This window comes from Schistocerca gregaria, chromosome 4, assembly GCF_023897955.1.
Source record: "Schistocerca gregaria isolate iqSchGreg1 chromosome 4, iqSchGreg1.2, whole genome shotgun sequence".
Taxonomy (NCBI): Eukaryota; Metazoa; Arthropoda; class Insecta; order Orthoptera; family Acrididae; genus Schistocerca; species Schistocerca gregaria.
In genome coordinates, this window is record NC_064923.1 from 648,796,350 (window position 1) to 648,810,743 (window position 14,394).

Here is a 14,394-nt window from a genome sequence, read left to right on the forward strand (position 1 = left end):
ACTGTTTGCACACAACACCGTAGCTCTCCAAAGCGCGAGTCATGATTGCACAAATGAGCTTTTTCGTTTGTGTTCCACTAATGAGCAACGCTGACTCAGTGGAGAACTACAACAGAACCCTTAAGATAACTATTCCCCTTCAGCAATTCATGTGCAGCTTCGAAACCGTGATTAGGGATCAATCGTAACGGAATTGAAACTGTGTCTCCTGGTCAAGAGTCGAAGTATTTCAACAAAGCTCTACATGGAAGATTGGGCAAAGAACCATCCTTCTAAACTGATAACCTCTCCTCCTTGACGACACACTACTGAGAAAACAAACCACAAGAAACAAAATTGTACTTGCAACATGCTTTACAACCATTCAAAAATATTCAGCGCAAGTGAACAACAGCGGACATGTACGTCTCCCGTGGAACTGCCTCCCGTCTTTGAGCAGGTTCTTTTATCCACAGAAAAAACGATCAGTTCTCCTCTGAAACAAGCATGATTAGTTTCACAGGGAGGACTAGTAAAACGGAAAGATATGAAAACTGCATTACCTGGTCCAAATTGTCGAGATTGTCGGATGTAGGACAAAAAAATAGCAGTAAGAAAAATTCCCTATCAGACCTAGTTAATTTATGAACAGTCAACCTCTCCATGTCAGAAGTTGAAGTGGCATTACTCCTGTGGTACTACAAATCCAGGTTAAGGAAACCTGCAAAAACGGCTGAATCTTGGTTGATAAATTTACAACATTGTGCAGTTTCCATCTCAGAAGAAGTTTATAGAAACTGGCTCCTGACCCAAAGCAGGAAGATATTCTGTTTAGAAGTTAAGCATAATTGCTGATTGTTAATCATTTTACACTCTCCTGTAATGCACTGTTCTAGCTACTGTTCGACACGCTTATACAAATGGCCAAATTTGGATACTCCGCCATACAAGTCACCAAATAAGCGTTGCAACCTCAGACACATTTCGAGTGTCTGACCATTGTGAATGATTTCCTCATTTTTCATTTGCATTTTTCAACTGCCTTAGGCTACTTACGGCAGCGTTTAAAGCAAGAGCTGAACACAGGATCTCCGCTTTACGACAAGGAATCCTGTTGCCTTTGTTTCGTAATTCTGACAAGTTTCACTTCAACGAAGCGAAGTTTCAACGGAGCAGCGCTTTGAGAGCTGAATCATCAACAGTGAAAACATAATTTACAGAGTTATGAAAAGGTATTAAGCGAGAAACAATGGCATTAGAGCCGTGTCATGTGCACAGTAATTCTGGTGTGATCGAAATAAGAGTCAGCACTGTGTGTGCTCAAAAGTGTATTGCATTACAAGTGAAACAGGTCGCAAACAAAAAGACAGACGGGAACAGCATTCGCACAGTAACAGTGGATTAATTATGCCACGTGTCTCTCTTCGGCATCCAGTTTTCGCCACGTGGCCTAAGCTCAACAGTGATGAAGCTGTCGCGCCAGTGTAACATAAATAAAACTTACCCAGACCTGCAAATTAGTTCTTTGGGAGCTAGCCGTGTCACCGAGTATATTTAACTATCACATTTCTGTAAATTACGACGCTTTAGCACTCTAATTAATTACGCGCCGAACACGTTAATTATATAAACCAGCTGATACCTTTGTAGCACATTCTGCATTAATGGGTACATGCGTTCTGTAATGTAGCTGTGCACGGACACAGATAATTTGAGGAAATAAAATTAATATCGGCGCGGGCCTGATTATATGGCGTCCCACAGCACAGTAACAACGGTGATACGAGGTAATTATTCATCACACAGCGCACCTAAATAGGAAACAAAAACTTGTCCCTTTATTCAATAAACACGGCGAAATTAGTGCCGGCGCGGACCTGGCCGCTGGCGGCGGTGTGGAAATGAGCAGCGTCGCGCAGTCGCATCGCCGTTGCCACGGCAACCAAACCTCATCAGTCAGCCATCTCCCCCGCGGCGTCGCTCCCTAAAAAGCCGGCCCCTATTACGCCGGTGTAATATGCACTAGTGACGGCTGGTGACGGCGCTGGTGTGGGGGCGTAGTGACCAAGCCCCCAAAGCCCCCCGATATGAATGATGCGTCAGGCGCTCAAATTGACACCAATTACCAGGAAAACTGCCTACTTAGGCGCGGCCCCTTGCGAATCTCCGCCACCGACCGCACCCCTCCGGCGGCAGTAGGCAAACGAGGGGTGGTCGGCCGTTCCCCCGTCTTCTGGGCGTGACTTTCACACGGGACGCGCCAAACACCGGCCGCTATTCTTTCTAGCGCAGCAGCGTCCGCGTCACTCACCAGGGAGGGAACATCAGAGGTCCCTTCCTAAAATTAACAACGGCGCGTACATAATACTTCTCACGAACTTCAAAACATCGCGAGGTAGCGAAACTGTCCAGAAATTTAAATGATAACCTCACAATTAGACTTTTCTATCTCTTTATTTCAACACACTGTCAGTCTTCCTTTACGCCTTTTTAGTCTTACACAGGCAAAATATCATCAAGTAGTTTCATTATCAGTGCTGTAGTAAGTGTGATCGATACTGTCTAAATATGGTTTGCCTTCTTTTGGGTGGGTACAACGATCCAAAATTCTGCAATATCCTGCTTGGTCTTTCATTTCAGCCTATGAGTTAAAAATTGAGATGCAGTGAGGTAGAAGTGGACTGATATCATCTTGTGAGTGCTGTAGTTCTTCTTATTTCCGTGTTTGCTAAGAAAATTGGAGATGAATTCCGCCTAATGAAAGACGTCGTTTTTGTTTCTTTTTCAGCCAGACAAGTTTCAGCAATTTTTGTGCTATCTTCAGTGGGTTTATTCGTTTATTTTCCTCCTGCAAAACTGTTACATGTTAACCTTTAAAGAAACTTTTCGTACAAAATACTTAAATTTGTAAAATGGGTGATTATTGACAAATATTTTTTACATTGGTTTGGATACAACAGAGTTGAGACGTGTATCACTCATCTGAGCATTCTGTGTTGTTTATTTGCGATATGTCTAAAGTTTCTAGTTTTACAGTAGATTTGGAACTAAAGTGGGCTTATGCATTTATTTCCGTACCTCACATGAAGTTATTGGATATTTATGCTAGTAGCTTTGGGTGTTGTAAACAATCTGCGGCTTGTTGTCTGCAAACAGCAAACTGTTATTATATTATATGGTGTATTACTCAGTCTCGGTCGGAAATATATATTATTTAGAAAAATAAAGTAACGTTTCGGTATTTTCAGATGACAAGCAGTAGAGGGCTTAGTAGATCCAAAGCTACTAGCGTAAATATCCGATGTGAGGTATGTAAACAGACGTACACGTCCACTTTATTTCCAAACGTACTATAAAACTAGAAACTTTAGACATCTCGTAAATAAACAACATAGATTTCTCAGATCAGTGATACACGTCTCAACTCTGTATTGTATACAAACCATCGTAAAAAATATTCGTCAATAATCACCCATTTTACAAGTGTAAATATATTGTAAGAAAAGTTTCTTTAAAGGTTAACATGTAACAATTTTGCAGGAGGAAAATAAACAAAGGAACCCACTGAACATAGCACAAAAATTGCTGAAACATATCTGAATAAGAAAAAAATTACAAAGGTATCTTGCATTAGGCGGAATTCCTCTCCAATGGACTAATATCGATTAACCGGTATTTTAACTACTTCAAGTTTATGTCGGAATGATTTCTTCAAGTTTACGGTTTAGACGTCAAATGAGCAATTTACCGGACGAGTAAATTGGTGAGTTAGGGTTCATAGATTTCTAAAGACTTTTCGTGGATATTTGACCAGCTTACGCTTTCGGTATGATACTTCCCGCTGGCCTTGATTCGTGAAATCTGGCATTAAGAAAGTATCCACAGTACAAGAACATGAAAAAAACACGATAACTGTTAATATGTAATTACATCACATGAACAAAATATTTCTTTTTTCAAACTTGAAATTGACACATTCTAGAAAGTTGCCCAATGATAATAACAGGCAAAAATGGTCGATATCGTCGATTCCCGGAATGGACGAACTGTTTATATACATTATTAAGTTTGTAAGGAACCACGAGTGCTCTAGTCTACTCTCATCCAGCCAATTTTTTCTTTGCGCAACTCGATAAGAAAATGCACAACCTTTTCTTTCTTATTTCGTATGAGCCATGTGAGTGTGACAGGGCAAAATTTTTCTAGAGCCCATAGACAAATTTGCACATAATCTTATGAGAGTGAGGTAAAGGTCCTTGGAGCCAGGTGGCACGCAGCACCTCAGCAAAGTAACCGCGCGGCAAATTGGCCGCCAAATGGCGACCGCTCCACGCACTCCCACCGCGTCCACCCACGCGCCGCCCTCCCTAATCTCGCCGAAAGCGTTCAAAAACTTCCGCCGGCATCGCTCACGCTGCGCCCGCCCCCGACCCCAAGCAATTGAATTAAGCGTGGCGCGCGAATGAAATAGAAATCCTATGCAAATGACATAAGAAATCCCGCAAGGAGCCGCTGTAACGGCCCGCGGCCTACGGCGCGTTGACAGTGGGGATCGCAACTAGCTATTGCTAGCCGCCAGCCGAAATCAGCACGTGGCACTGCGCAAAAGTGCAGTCTTATGCTACTAAGAGGATGGAAAATTGCAATAATTCTTCCATCCAGAAGGTCGCCTTGACTTCGCATCGAGTGAGTTGTTGCTTGGGGTTAAGAAACAAATTTTACGGCTGTTGTACAATCTCTCTCTCTCTCTCTCTCTCTCTCTCTCTCTCTCTCTCTCTCTCTCTCTCTCTCTCTCTCTCCTCTCTCTCATATTCTGTGTAGTTGCGAACATTAAACATATAGGGCGAGGCGGCCATTGATCTTTTCAGGGCACATAAACGAACAAACCCAAACGTATAAGGGAACCAGCTGTCTCTGCAAGTAATGGTGGTAATGGGCAGGGCTCACTACATCAACAGTGCGTGAATAAGTTGGAAATTTGGGTCAATCAGAGATGGTGTCCGCATAGCTGAGGTGGTCAAAGCAACCGTTCACAAGAAACATGTTGTTAGTCCCTTGATTAAATATCATGGTATGAGTTTTCCGTGATTACTCTCAAATAATTCGAGAAAATGCCTGGATAATTCAATCAAAAGCGATGCCCTTATCTTCTACCCTGTCAACTGAGATTTAGCACAATCTCTGTTGACCCCAAGGTAGAATGTATGTTCATTTCCAACCATCCACATTTTCTTGCCTTCTATGCCCTTACGTCGGTATTCGCAGTTTGAATTACTTATATTTAGAATATGAGGTCGTTTGAAACTCTGGTTCAAAACAATGCTAGTCGATGTATCTAAAAACACGTCAGTGCTCCAATTTTCGTTTCGGTATGATGTAATCATTCTTCCAGAAATTTGATCACACATCTAAGTAGATGAATAACTTCGTCACTGATGATGCTTTGAAATAAATACAAACCAATAAAAGTAAAGAAGCAATTCATCCTAACAGTCCTGCTGATTTTGTGTTAACGAAATCCACAACATAACGAGTCAAGTGACCGGAAGAAATATAATGACATGTTACAGTTCTCCAAGAGAACACCCTGTTATTTCTTGCTTTGAACATTTCTATTTCCATTGCGTTTTATGGACCTGTCAATTATAGGAAGATGTTAGCAATAGAACTTGCTTGTAATTATATGTCGTCTCTAGAACTGACAAACATTTGTCAGTGGAAGATGCATGTGGATGGGAATGTGTGTAATATTTTTCATCCTCTAAAAAGGACTGTGCGATTGTGCCTCACCTCCATACTACCCGACCTCTAAAGCTAGACTCCAAAGGACACACACGAAATTATTAGGGTATGCTTTTGGTGCTGAGAACTCTTCCGAGAACAGTTGTTTTCATAAACCATCCACCTTTGATTATAAGCACTTTAGTAGAATCAGGATGTAATTAGAACGTTTTCTTTACCCGTACGTTAAAGACTTTTTTGTGATGTAATCATTATGAACTAGAATCATATCATACGGTAGAAATAAATTACTTGATATCATCTTGCATGAAGTTGTATAATACAGCTAAATATTAGTGAAGATAGGTGCAGGACTGAAAATTAAATATTTCAAGGTCAAAATTCTCCTAATTTTCTGATAGTAAAGTAGTTGACGGGCACTCCACGTTCCCACTTCGATTCTGGTAGCATTTATTCTGCAGACTAGTCACCTCCTCCTTTTCGATAACCCACCTCTTTCAATATTGCCTTTTTCCCGTGAAATAAGAATGATAAATTGAACACAGAATAGATTTACAGAAATATAAATAAGTTGTTTTTTATGAAGGAATTCTCTCAAATACCTCAATTTATTTACTCAATATCCTGTATTTTCAGCTATCTCCGTTTCAGCTTTGTACTCAGCAATCACATAGTATTCAAGTGAGGTAGGAATAAAAGAAAATATTCTGGAAGTCTATTTCTTCGTGTTAAACCTCGACAACATCTTTATAAAATCACAATGGAAAAAAAATGTGGGATAGTGCAATGTTAGATAAGGGACTTCAGGAGCAGAATTCCTTTGAGAGATATACTATTGCCGTCCCATTTGTCTGTACAGATATCAGAGCCAAGGAAGTGCACGCATTGCCTCCAGAACGCGTGGAGTGAGAACAACAGATGTGGCGCAGCGAGGCGGCGTACGGGTGGTACTAAACGCAGCTGAGCCCGCGCGCCTCCGGATCCAATACAACACGCGGTCGCCCGGGGCCAGGCCTAAAATAACGATCAATAACTCGACAATTACCGAGCGCCGCCTCCTCCTTCTTCTCCTCCTCCTCCGCCTCCGAGGAAAAAAACATGGCTGCCCCAGAGCTCGTCGACGCGTCTGCATTCCTTCCGCGACGAGCAGAAGAATCTCGCAGCCAACTCCGAAGCTGCGAGTCGACACGTCTGCGGATTTGTCCGAGATGGGACGTGAGCGTCGGCTTCCGAGCATTTTCCTCTTTTCATTACCACCTGCTTGCTATATACGTGTCGACTGGATACTTATGGCTGCGTTTCGCTAGTGTCTCTGAAGCCGTATAAGGGATATCTTTCCTTTACTGCAATTATTTGCAGGAGAAAGCAACCAGCAAGCAGAAAAACAAAACAGTAATAATGTTGTGTATATTGCACACCTGCGAATGAGCTAATCCAAGAGGAATGGTGCAAGGATCATTTCTAACAAGACGAGGGCCTGTCATAGGTAATACAGACTTTGATATATGGTTTGTGTGATTAAGGAGCAAAAATAAGAAAAAATAAATAAATTGCGAGTGTTCTAAAAACTTATACGACATACTTCATACTTTTCTATTATTACGCTCTTTCAGACGTATTCGTATACAGACATGACGCAAAAATAAAAAAAAAAATCTCTCTCACAGTACTAACAGAGATTCATGTCTCAATCGTGGATTAATCACTTTTCGCAACTACAGCAACATTAAGCACAGAAACGAGGAGACGCTCTGTCAGTAGTTAAGGTAATAATTTCTACACTCTGCTATGATACTGTCAAAGAATTAAATTTTAAAATAATTACAAGAGTGTCATTTACGTCTTGAGGATCCGATACATTAGAGTCGTACAAAACTGCGAAAGCGAAACTGTATTGAACGAAGTATCAAAGATATATCTAGGCGACATTTATTGAGAGCCAAAACCGATTTAGATTTCTCTAATCACACAAGCTAAGAATGGGATTTAAAAGCAATATTAACGTCGTTTACTGGTGGGTAGCACGTTGTATTCTGAGGTAAGTCAGTCTTAAGCGCTGACTGACAGACGATACTAGCAAAGCAAAATTGTGGCCGTGTTTCGTTGACATTTAAACTTTGCAACTTTTAAACTTTGAAATTACAGCGCTTTTGGGATACAACGACGCGCCAGTTCAGCTAAACTTAAAAAACAACCGTTTGAAGGAAAGAGGTAAGCTGCGGAGAGTCTTCGCTCCTCGATGACATTCAGCACACGCAAAAAGAAAAATTGTGAGACATGTTACGTTAATGTTATACTTTGGCCAGTAGTGCATTTGAGATACGCAGTGAGGCTGTCCCATTTCTGCCAAAAGATTACCAACAACCTGAGCGGCAAAAGTACCACAATTGCTGAGGTAAATACCCACAATATGCAAATACCATTCTGAATAGGACCATTCGTATTTGAAAACAGGCCTCCTTACACCACGTAAAGCAAGTTTAACCATACTTCCTTTTACTTTTTTCGTTTTTCGGTCTTCTAGCTTCTGCCCTAAGCCCATAAATTCTCATAACTGATGCCAATCATCGTTAAAATTCCTTGAGAAACACGCACGCGCGTGGGGGCACACAAACACACACACACACACACACACACACACACACACACACAGAGAGAGAGAGAGAGAGAGAGAGAGAGAGAGAGAGATGCGCGCGCGCTCGCTGGCAGGTACACGTTACAAATCTATTAAGCATGTACAATACACGAAGTAATGCCGCATTTAAAACCCAAATCGAGGCATCGAAAGGGTTCATATCAGGAACGTTCACTTCACGATGTCGGCTGTTCTGGTTGTCTTCGGCCTACCGCACACGTACGGCTCTTTGCTACGCCCACGGGAGAGCAGACGGCAGCGGTACTCACCACGTCGGGGGTGCTGGCGCCGTCCGTGTGCGACGTGGAGTCAGCCGTGCTGCGCGCGCCGCCGTCGCCGTTGGTGGAGCCCATAGGCTCCGGGGGCTTGCTCGACTCCCGCTCGTCGATCACCAGGTCTATGGGCATCTTGCCCTTCAGGCAGCTGATGTACCGGTGGCAGAAGTTGTCGCACAGCTCGTGCACCTGCGGCAGGCCAACACACTCAGTCAATCGCTGCTAATCACTCAAAGACAAGGCGCTGCAATACGATCCAACTCCACCAGAGGATCCTAGGGGATGAGATCACCTTCGTAAGTATTCAGTACATAAACAGCAAGTATTAAGCTAGTCGCCCTGGCTGGCGCTTCAGCACCATCCGTCAAGCATCCTGTAATTCACAAAAATGTCATACGTTTTGCATGGAAGAGAAGCATAGACATTATAGAGAACTGTACAATGTTGTCACTGGCCCTTATTCTTGCAGAAATGACATGAAATTCTGCAGGAGAGAAGCAGTTCCACCACTGAGAGAGTGGGCGCAGTGGCAGGACACTGGGATCGTTTCCCTGATGGACGGCGATTCAGATACCCGTCCAGCATGTAGCGCCTAGAACCGCTCGGCCACTCCGACGGCTACTCGGTGTCACCTGCAGGCCGTGAGTGTTTTTTTTATGTTTGGAGTATCATTACATATCTGACTAGTTTCACGAAGCCCACTACGAGTTCCTTTCCTGTACCAGTCTCTTCGTCTCACAGCAGCACCTGCAAAAAACTCCCTCAATTAATTCCTGGATGTGTTCCAGTCTCTACACTTTTTGCCACCAGCAGCTCCATCTAGTACTGTCAAAGTTATTCCATGATTTCTTAACACACGTCAATCATCCTGTCCCTCCTTGTTAATGTTTCCCATTGTTTCTATTCTCGCTGATACTGCGAGGAACCTAGTCATTCATCAGTCCACTGATTCTCACCATCCCTTTACAGCACCACATCTCAAACGCTTCAGTTTCTTCTACTTTGCTCCCCCCACAGTTCATGTTCATTGTCATACAATGCTGTGCTACAGAAGAGCTGTGTCACAAATCTGTTCCTCAAATTAAGGCGTATGTCTGGTAATAGTAGGCTTCTCCGGCCAGGAACGCCTTGTTTTCCTGTGCTTGTCTGATTTTTCATTGTCACTTTGCTTCGTCCGTCATACGTTATCTTGCTTCTAAGATCACAAAATTCCTTCACTTCGTCTACTTCGTAGTCCCCAATTTTTATATCAATTTTACTATTAGTCTAATTTCTGCTATTTCTCATCAATTTTATCTTTCTTTGATTTATGTTTAGTCCATATTCTGCTGTCAGTAGTCCCTCCATTTCGTTCAGTATGACCTGTATTTCCATCTCGCTTTCACTGATGATAGCAATGTCATCAGCGAATCTTATCTTTCATACTCTTTCAACTCAAATTTCAGCCCCACTCCTCAACCTATCTTTAATTTCCGTCCTTATTTCTTCATTGTTCACATAGAACAATACTGGAGAAAGGCTGGATCATTCTGTAACACACTTCTTCATCAGACCACTTCATTCTCAATCTTCCTTCTAATTGTTCCTTCTTTGTTCTTCTACATACTGTATACGATCTTTCCCTACAGCTTACATCTACTTTTGGTGAATTTCGGAAGTCTTGCGCAATTTTACATTATCGAGGGCTTTTTCAAGGAATACAAATCCTATGGATTTGGCCTGATTTTTTTGTCTTGCTTCCATCATCGAGCGCAACGTCAGAACTGCGTCTCTGGTGCCTTATCTTCCCTACGTCCCAACTGATCGTCATGTAATTGATCCTTAATTTTCTTTGGCATTCCTTGTTAGGTATTTAGTAGCAGTATGCGAGTCTCTTATCACTTCCTGGGGCATGTGCAGGTTGAAATCTTAAGGAAGTTGGTTACATGGTAAAGTATTGTTTCCTTTTAAAGGAAGAATTTACCGATCAGCTATGACTTCACTATTAGTTACTTACCCACCTACAGAAAGCCTAAGTAACAGAGATTAACTGCTTAAGGCTTTCACTAGTTCACTATATGTTACAGCACTTTTATTAAAGGATTTTTCGCCATGCATCTAATCTCTAATCGTCGACTGAAATCCTGATATTCAGTCTCCTGCGTTTTGTCATACAGGTGACCAGTTGTAAACCATCACTAAATCCGATATGTTACAGTATCAAGTAAACATTTGAGCCAAGTAAAAAAATGTGTGTGTTACCATCATTGCCTGTTCTTCGCAGTTTTTCTGACTGTTGCTGGAAAGCTGAAGTTATGTGACGTTTTACAATTTTGAAGTACATAACGACACAGTGAAATTCAAACGACAGTTTTGAATTTTAACGGAATAATTAATATCCTCTACGACAGTTAAAAGTTCACAACAGCTTAAGTAAACCTAGAAATGTCTGAACTCCGGTACGTTTGGATTCCAAGCGCAACTATCGGCACGATCTCCACGTCTGGGCCTTATGACAAAGAACGTCTGCAAATAGGCCTATCGTGCCAACCTCTCGGTTCAGATAATGATGTTCCAGTATAGCGGATCTCTGATGTCAGACGAGATGAGTGCGTATCTCAGATGTGAGATTCTCAAATCGTCGCCGCTGGCCAGATACAAAAACGCTGTCGAGGTTCGCCGCAGAATGACTCACGGCTGAAGAGAAGCGGAGGCAGCCAAACTGGCAGCCCGCGGGCCGTACAGGAATAGTTGGCCGGCGAGGAGACAGCCGAGGAATCGCTGGCGAGTGGGACAAGGCAGACGACAGTCAGGCGTGAGCTCGCCTCATTCTCTGAGCAGTCTAAAGAGGCAGTCGATAAGGAATATAGCTGCGGCAGCCGGAGGAGGTAATGCACCCACTTTCTACCTTTGCTTAGTTCTTTGAACTAAGCTTCACTGAGTAGTCACCCAAGATCGGCATTGCACTCTAATCAGCTTTCCTGTTCTAAACAGATAAACCGTTAGTTAAATCGACACGTGGACCACGACGGATGTAAAGTACTAGGCAAACAGTGATACTATCTTTGGGTAGATATTAACGAAAGTACGATGTGAAAAAGATTACATTCAAATACACTGAAGCGTCAAAGAAATTGGTATAGGAATGTGTAATCAAATACAGAGGTAAGTAAACAGGCAGAATACGGCGTTGTGGTTGGCAACGACTATGTATGACAAGTGTCTGGCGCAGGTGTTTGATATGTTACTGCTGCTGCAATGGCAGGTTATCAAGATTTAAGTGAGTTTGAACGTGGTGTAATAGTCGGTGCACGAGCGATAGGACGTGGCATCTCCGAGGTAGCGATGAAGCGAGGATTTTCCTGTACGACCATTTCATGAGTGTACCGTGAATATCAGGAATTCGGTGAAACATCACATCTTCGACATTTCTGCGGCCAATAAAAGATACTGCAAGAACGGGACCAACGACGACTAAAGATAATCGCTTAACGTGGCACAAGTGCAACTCTTCCGTAAATTGCTACTGATTTCAATGCTGGGCCATAAATAAGTGTCATCGTGCGAACCGTTCAACGAAACATCATCGATAAGGGTTTCGTAGCAGAAGGCCCACTCGTGTAATCTTGATGACTGCACGACACAAAGCTTTATGGCTCGCCTGGGCCATTCAATGTCGACACCGGACTGCTGATGACTGGAAACACGTTGCCTGGTCGGACGAGTCTCGTTTCAAATTGTATCGAGCAGAAGGACATGTACGGGTATGGAGACCACTTCATGGACCCTGCATGTGAGCAGGCTTGTGGAGGCTCTGTAATGGTGTGGGGCGTGTTCAGTTGGAGTGATATAGGACCCATGATACGTCTAGATACGACCCAAACAGGTGATATATGCGTAATCATCCTGTCTCATCACCTGCATCCATTCATGCCTACTGTGCATTCCCATAGACTTGGGCAATTCCAGCAGGACAACGCGATACCTCACACGTCTAGAATTGCTACAGAGTGGCTCCAGGAACACTAATCTGAGTTTAAACACTTCCGCTGGCCACCAGACTCCCCATTAATAAACATTATTGAGCATATCTGGGATGTCTTGCAACGTGCTGTTCAGAAGAGATCTCCAGCCCTCGCACTCTTACGGATTTATTGACAGCTATGCAGTATTAGTGGTGTCAATTCCCTCCAGTACTACTTCAGACATTAGACGACTCCATGCGACGTCATGTTGCGGCGCTTATGCGTGCTCACCGAGACCCTACACGACATTAGTCCGGTGTACCAGTTTTTTTGGCTCTTCGGTGTATGTGGCCTAAAACTCATCGATACCACTTACGTGTTCGTAGTGTACCTCGCGGTTCATTACAGGCATTGAAATAGCATTGTTCTGATTGCCTTGACATTATTATAATTTCAAGACGTCTTATGATTTCGCAATTTTTTCACATATTTCTTCCCCCTCCTAATCTCCAACGTATAACTTTTTCCTTAATTCTATGAAACTATGCAGCTTCAGCAATTCTAAAGCGAGTGTGTGTGTGTGTGTGTGTGTGTGTGTGTGTGTGTGTGTGTGTGTGTGTAGCCAAGACCTACAGCCAACATTATGAGCCACGCTCCTATGACCTACGGCGTATTGTAGACACGGCACCACGTCGCAGTGAATAAGAAACGTGTTTGTAGCGGGGAAGCTGGCCCTCGGACCCCAGGCCACGCCGCCTCCCTCTCCTGGTCGTGTTAATGCCCGCTAGATTAAGTGGGGGTGACGTCAGCCGGTGCCTGGAGAACAAGCCCAGCACAATGGAACACCAATCGCCGTCTCTCACAGCGCCCGTCACTTCCAGACGAAACAGTCGCCTTACGACCCGCAGGTCGGCAAGATGTGAAGCTGCATTGTTTAAAACGAACACGGATGTTGCAGAAGAGCAGGTGCGCCATGAATTAAAAAATACACAAAAAGGATACTGAAAACTATGTTTATATGATCATCGTACGAAAGGGATCGACCTGGCTTTGACTGAAGACACAGTCGAGAAATTAACATTATCGACAAAGGAGGCGCGGTACGAAAGTTGAATAAACCTCGATAAGATTAAAGAAGAGATTACAGTGACGTCGAAATCTATGCAGTTACATCATCTTCTAATTAACTAGGGTTGTAGCCGTTTCTGCAAAATTCGTAAGTGATATGAATTTTTCATACTAGAGTTATTACTTTTTCTGTGCAACAGGAGGCTGTTCTTGTCACTGTACTGTCACGTTAACTGAGGTTTGCAAATAAATAAAGGATTGGGTACGTGCGTGATTCGTTAGACCTCGATTCTGCTGTTTGATGATTGGTTCATTACGCATCTATAGTTTCAGCCAGCATAGGTCAAAATGTCCACGAAATTGCATAAGGAAAACGCACAGGAAGAGGCACACCAGAGCAAAAGTTTGTAATATAGCGTGCTGAGTTCATCAAGATATTCCTACAATACAAACTAATGAAATGCGGGTGATTATGAAGAATACAAAAAGAACTTGAAGGCAAATAAACGAAATAAATTTAAATCAGAAAGGGGGGGGGGGGGGAGCGATGTCTAAAACCACAAGATGATCCCTACAGACGAAGCATGGCGAAATTCGGAGATGTGTAGAAGACTGGTATAGAACTGTATCCTATGTTAAGTAAATTGACATAATTCAACAGACTCGACGAGAAGAAAACTTCTGCGAAAATGAGAAGAAACTGGGGAAGAACAAAAGAACAGCGTTTGGACGTTATATGCATGCCTGCAAT

The 14,394-nt window shown here is 43.0% G+C and overlaps 1 protein-coding gene across 8 annotated transcripts in view; it reads right to left on the reverse strand.

Moving 5' to 3' along the window:
- Nucleotides 1-14,394, reverse strand: part of LOC126268084 (homeobox protein homothorax) — an 887,891-nt gene that overhangs the window by 692,653 nt on the left and 180,844 nt on the right. For all 8 annotated transcript variants that reach the window (XM_049973577.1, XM_049973578.1, XM_049973574.1 and 5 more), the window contains exon 6: nucleotides 8,626-8,820. In XM_049973577.1, coding sequence (XP_049829534.1) covers nucleotides 8,626-8,820 — 195 coding nt within the window. The remainder of the gene's footprint in view (nucleotides 1-8,625; nucleotides 8,821-14,394) is intronic.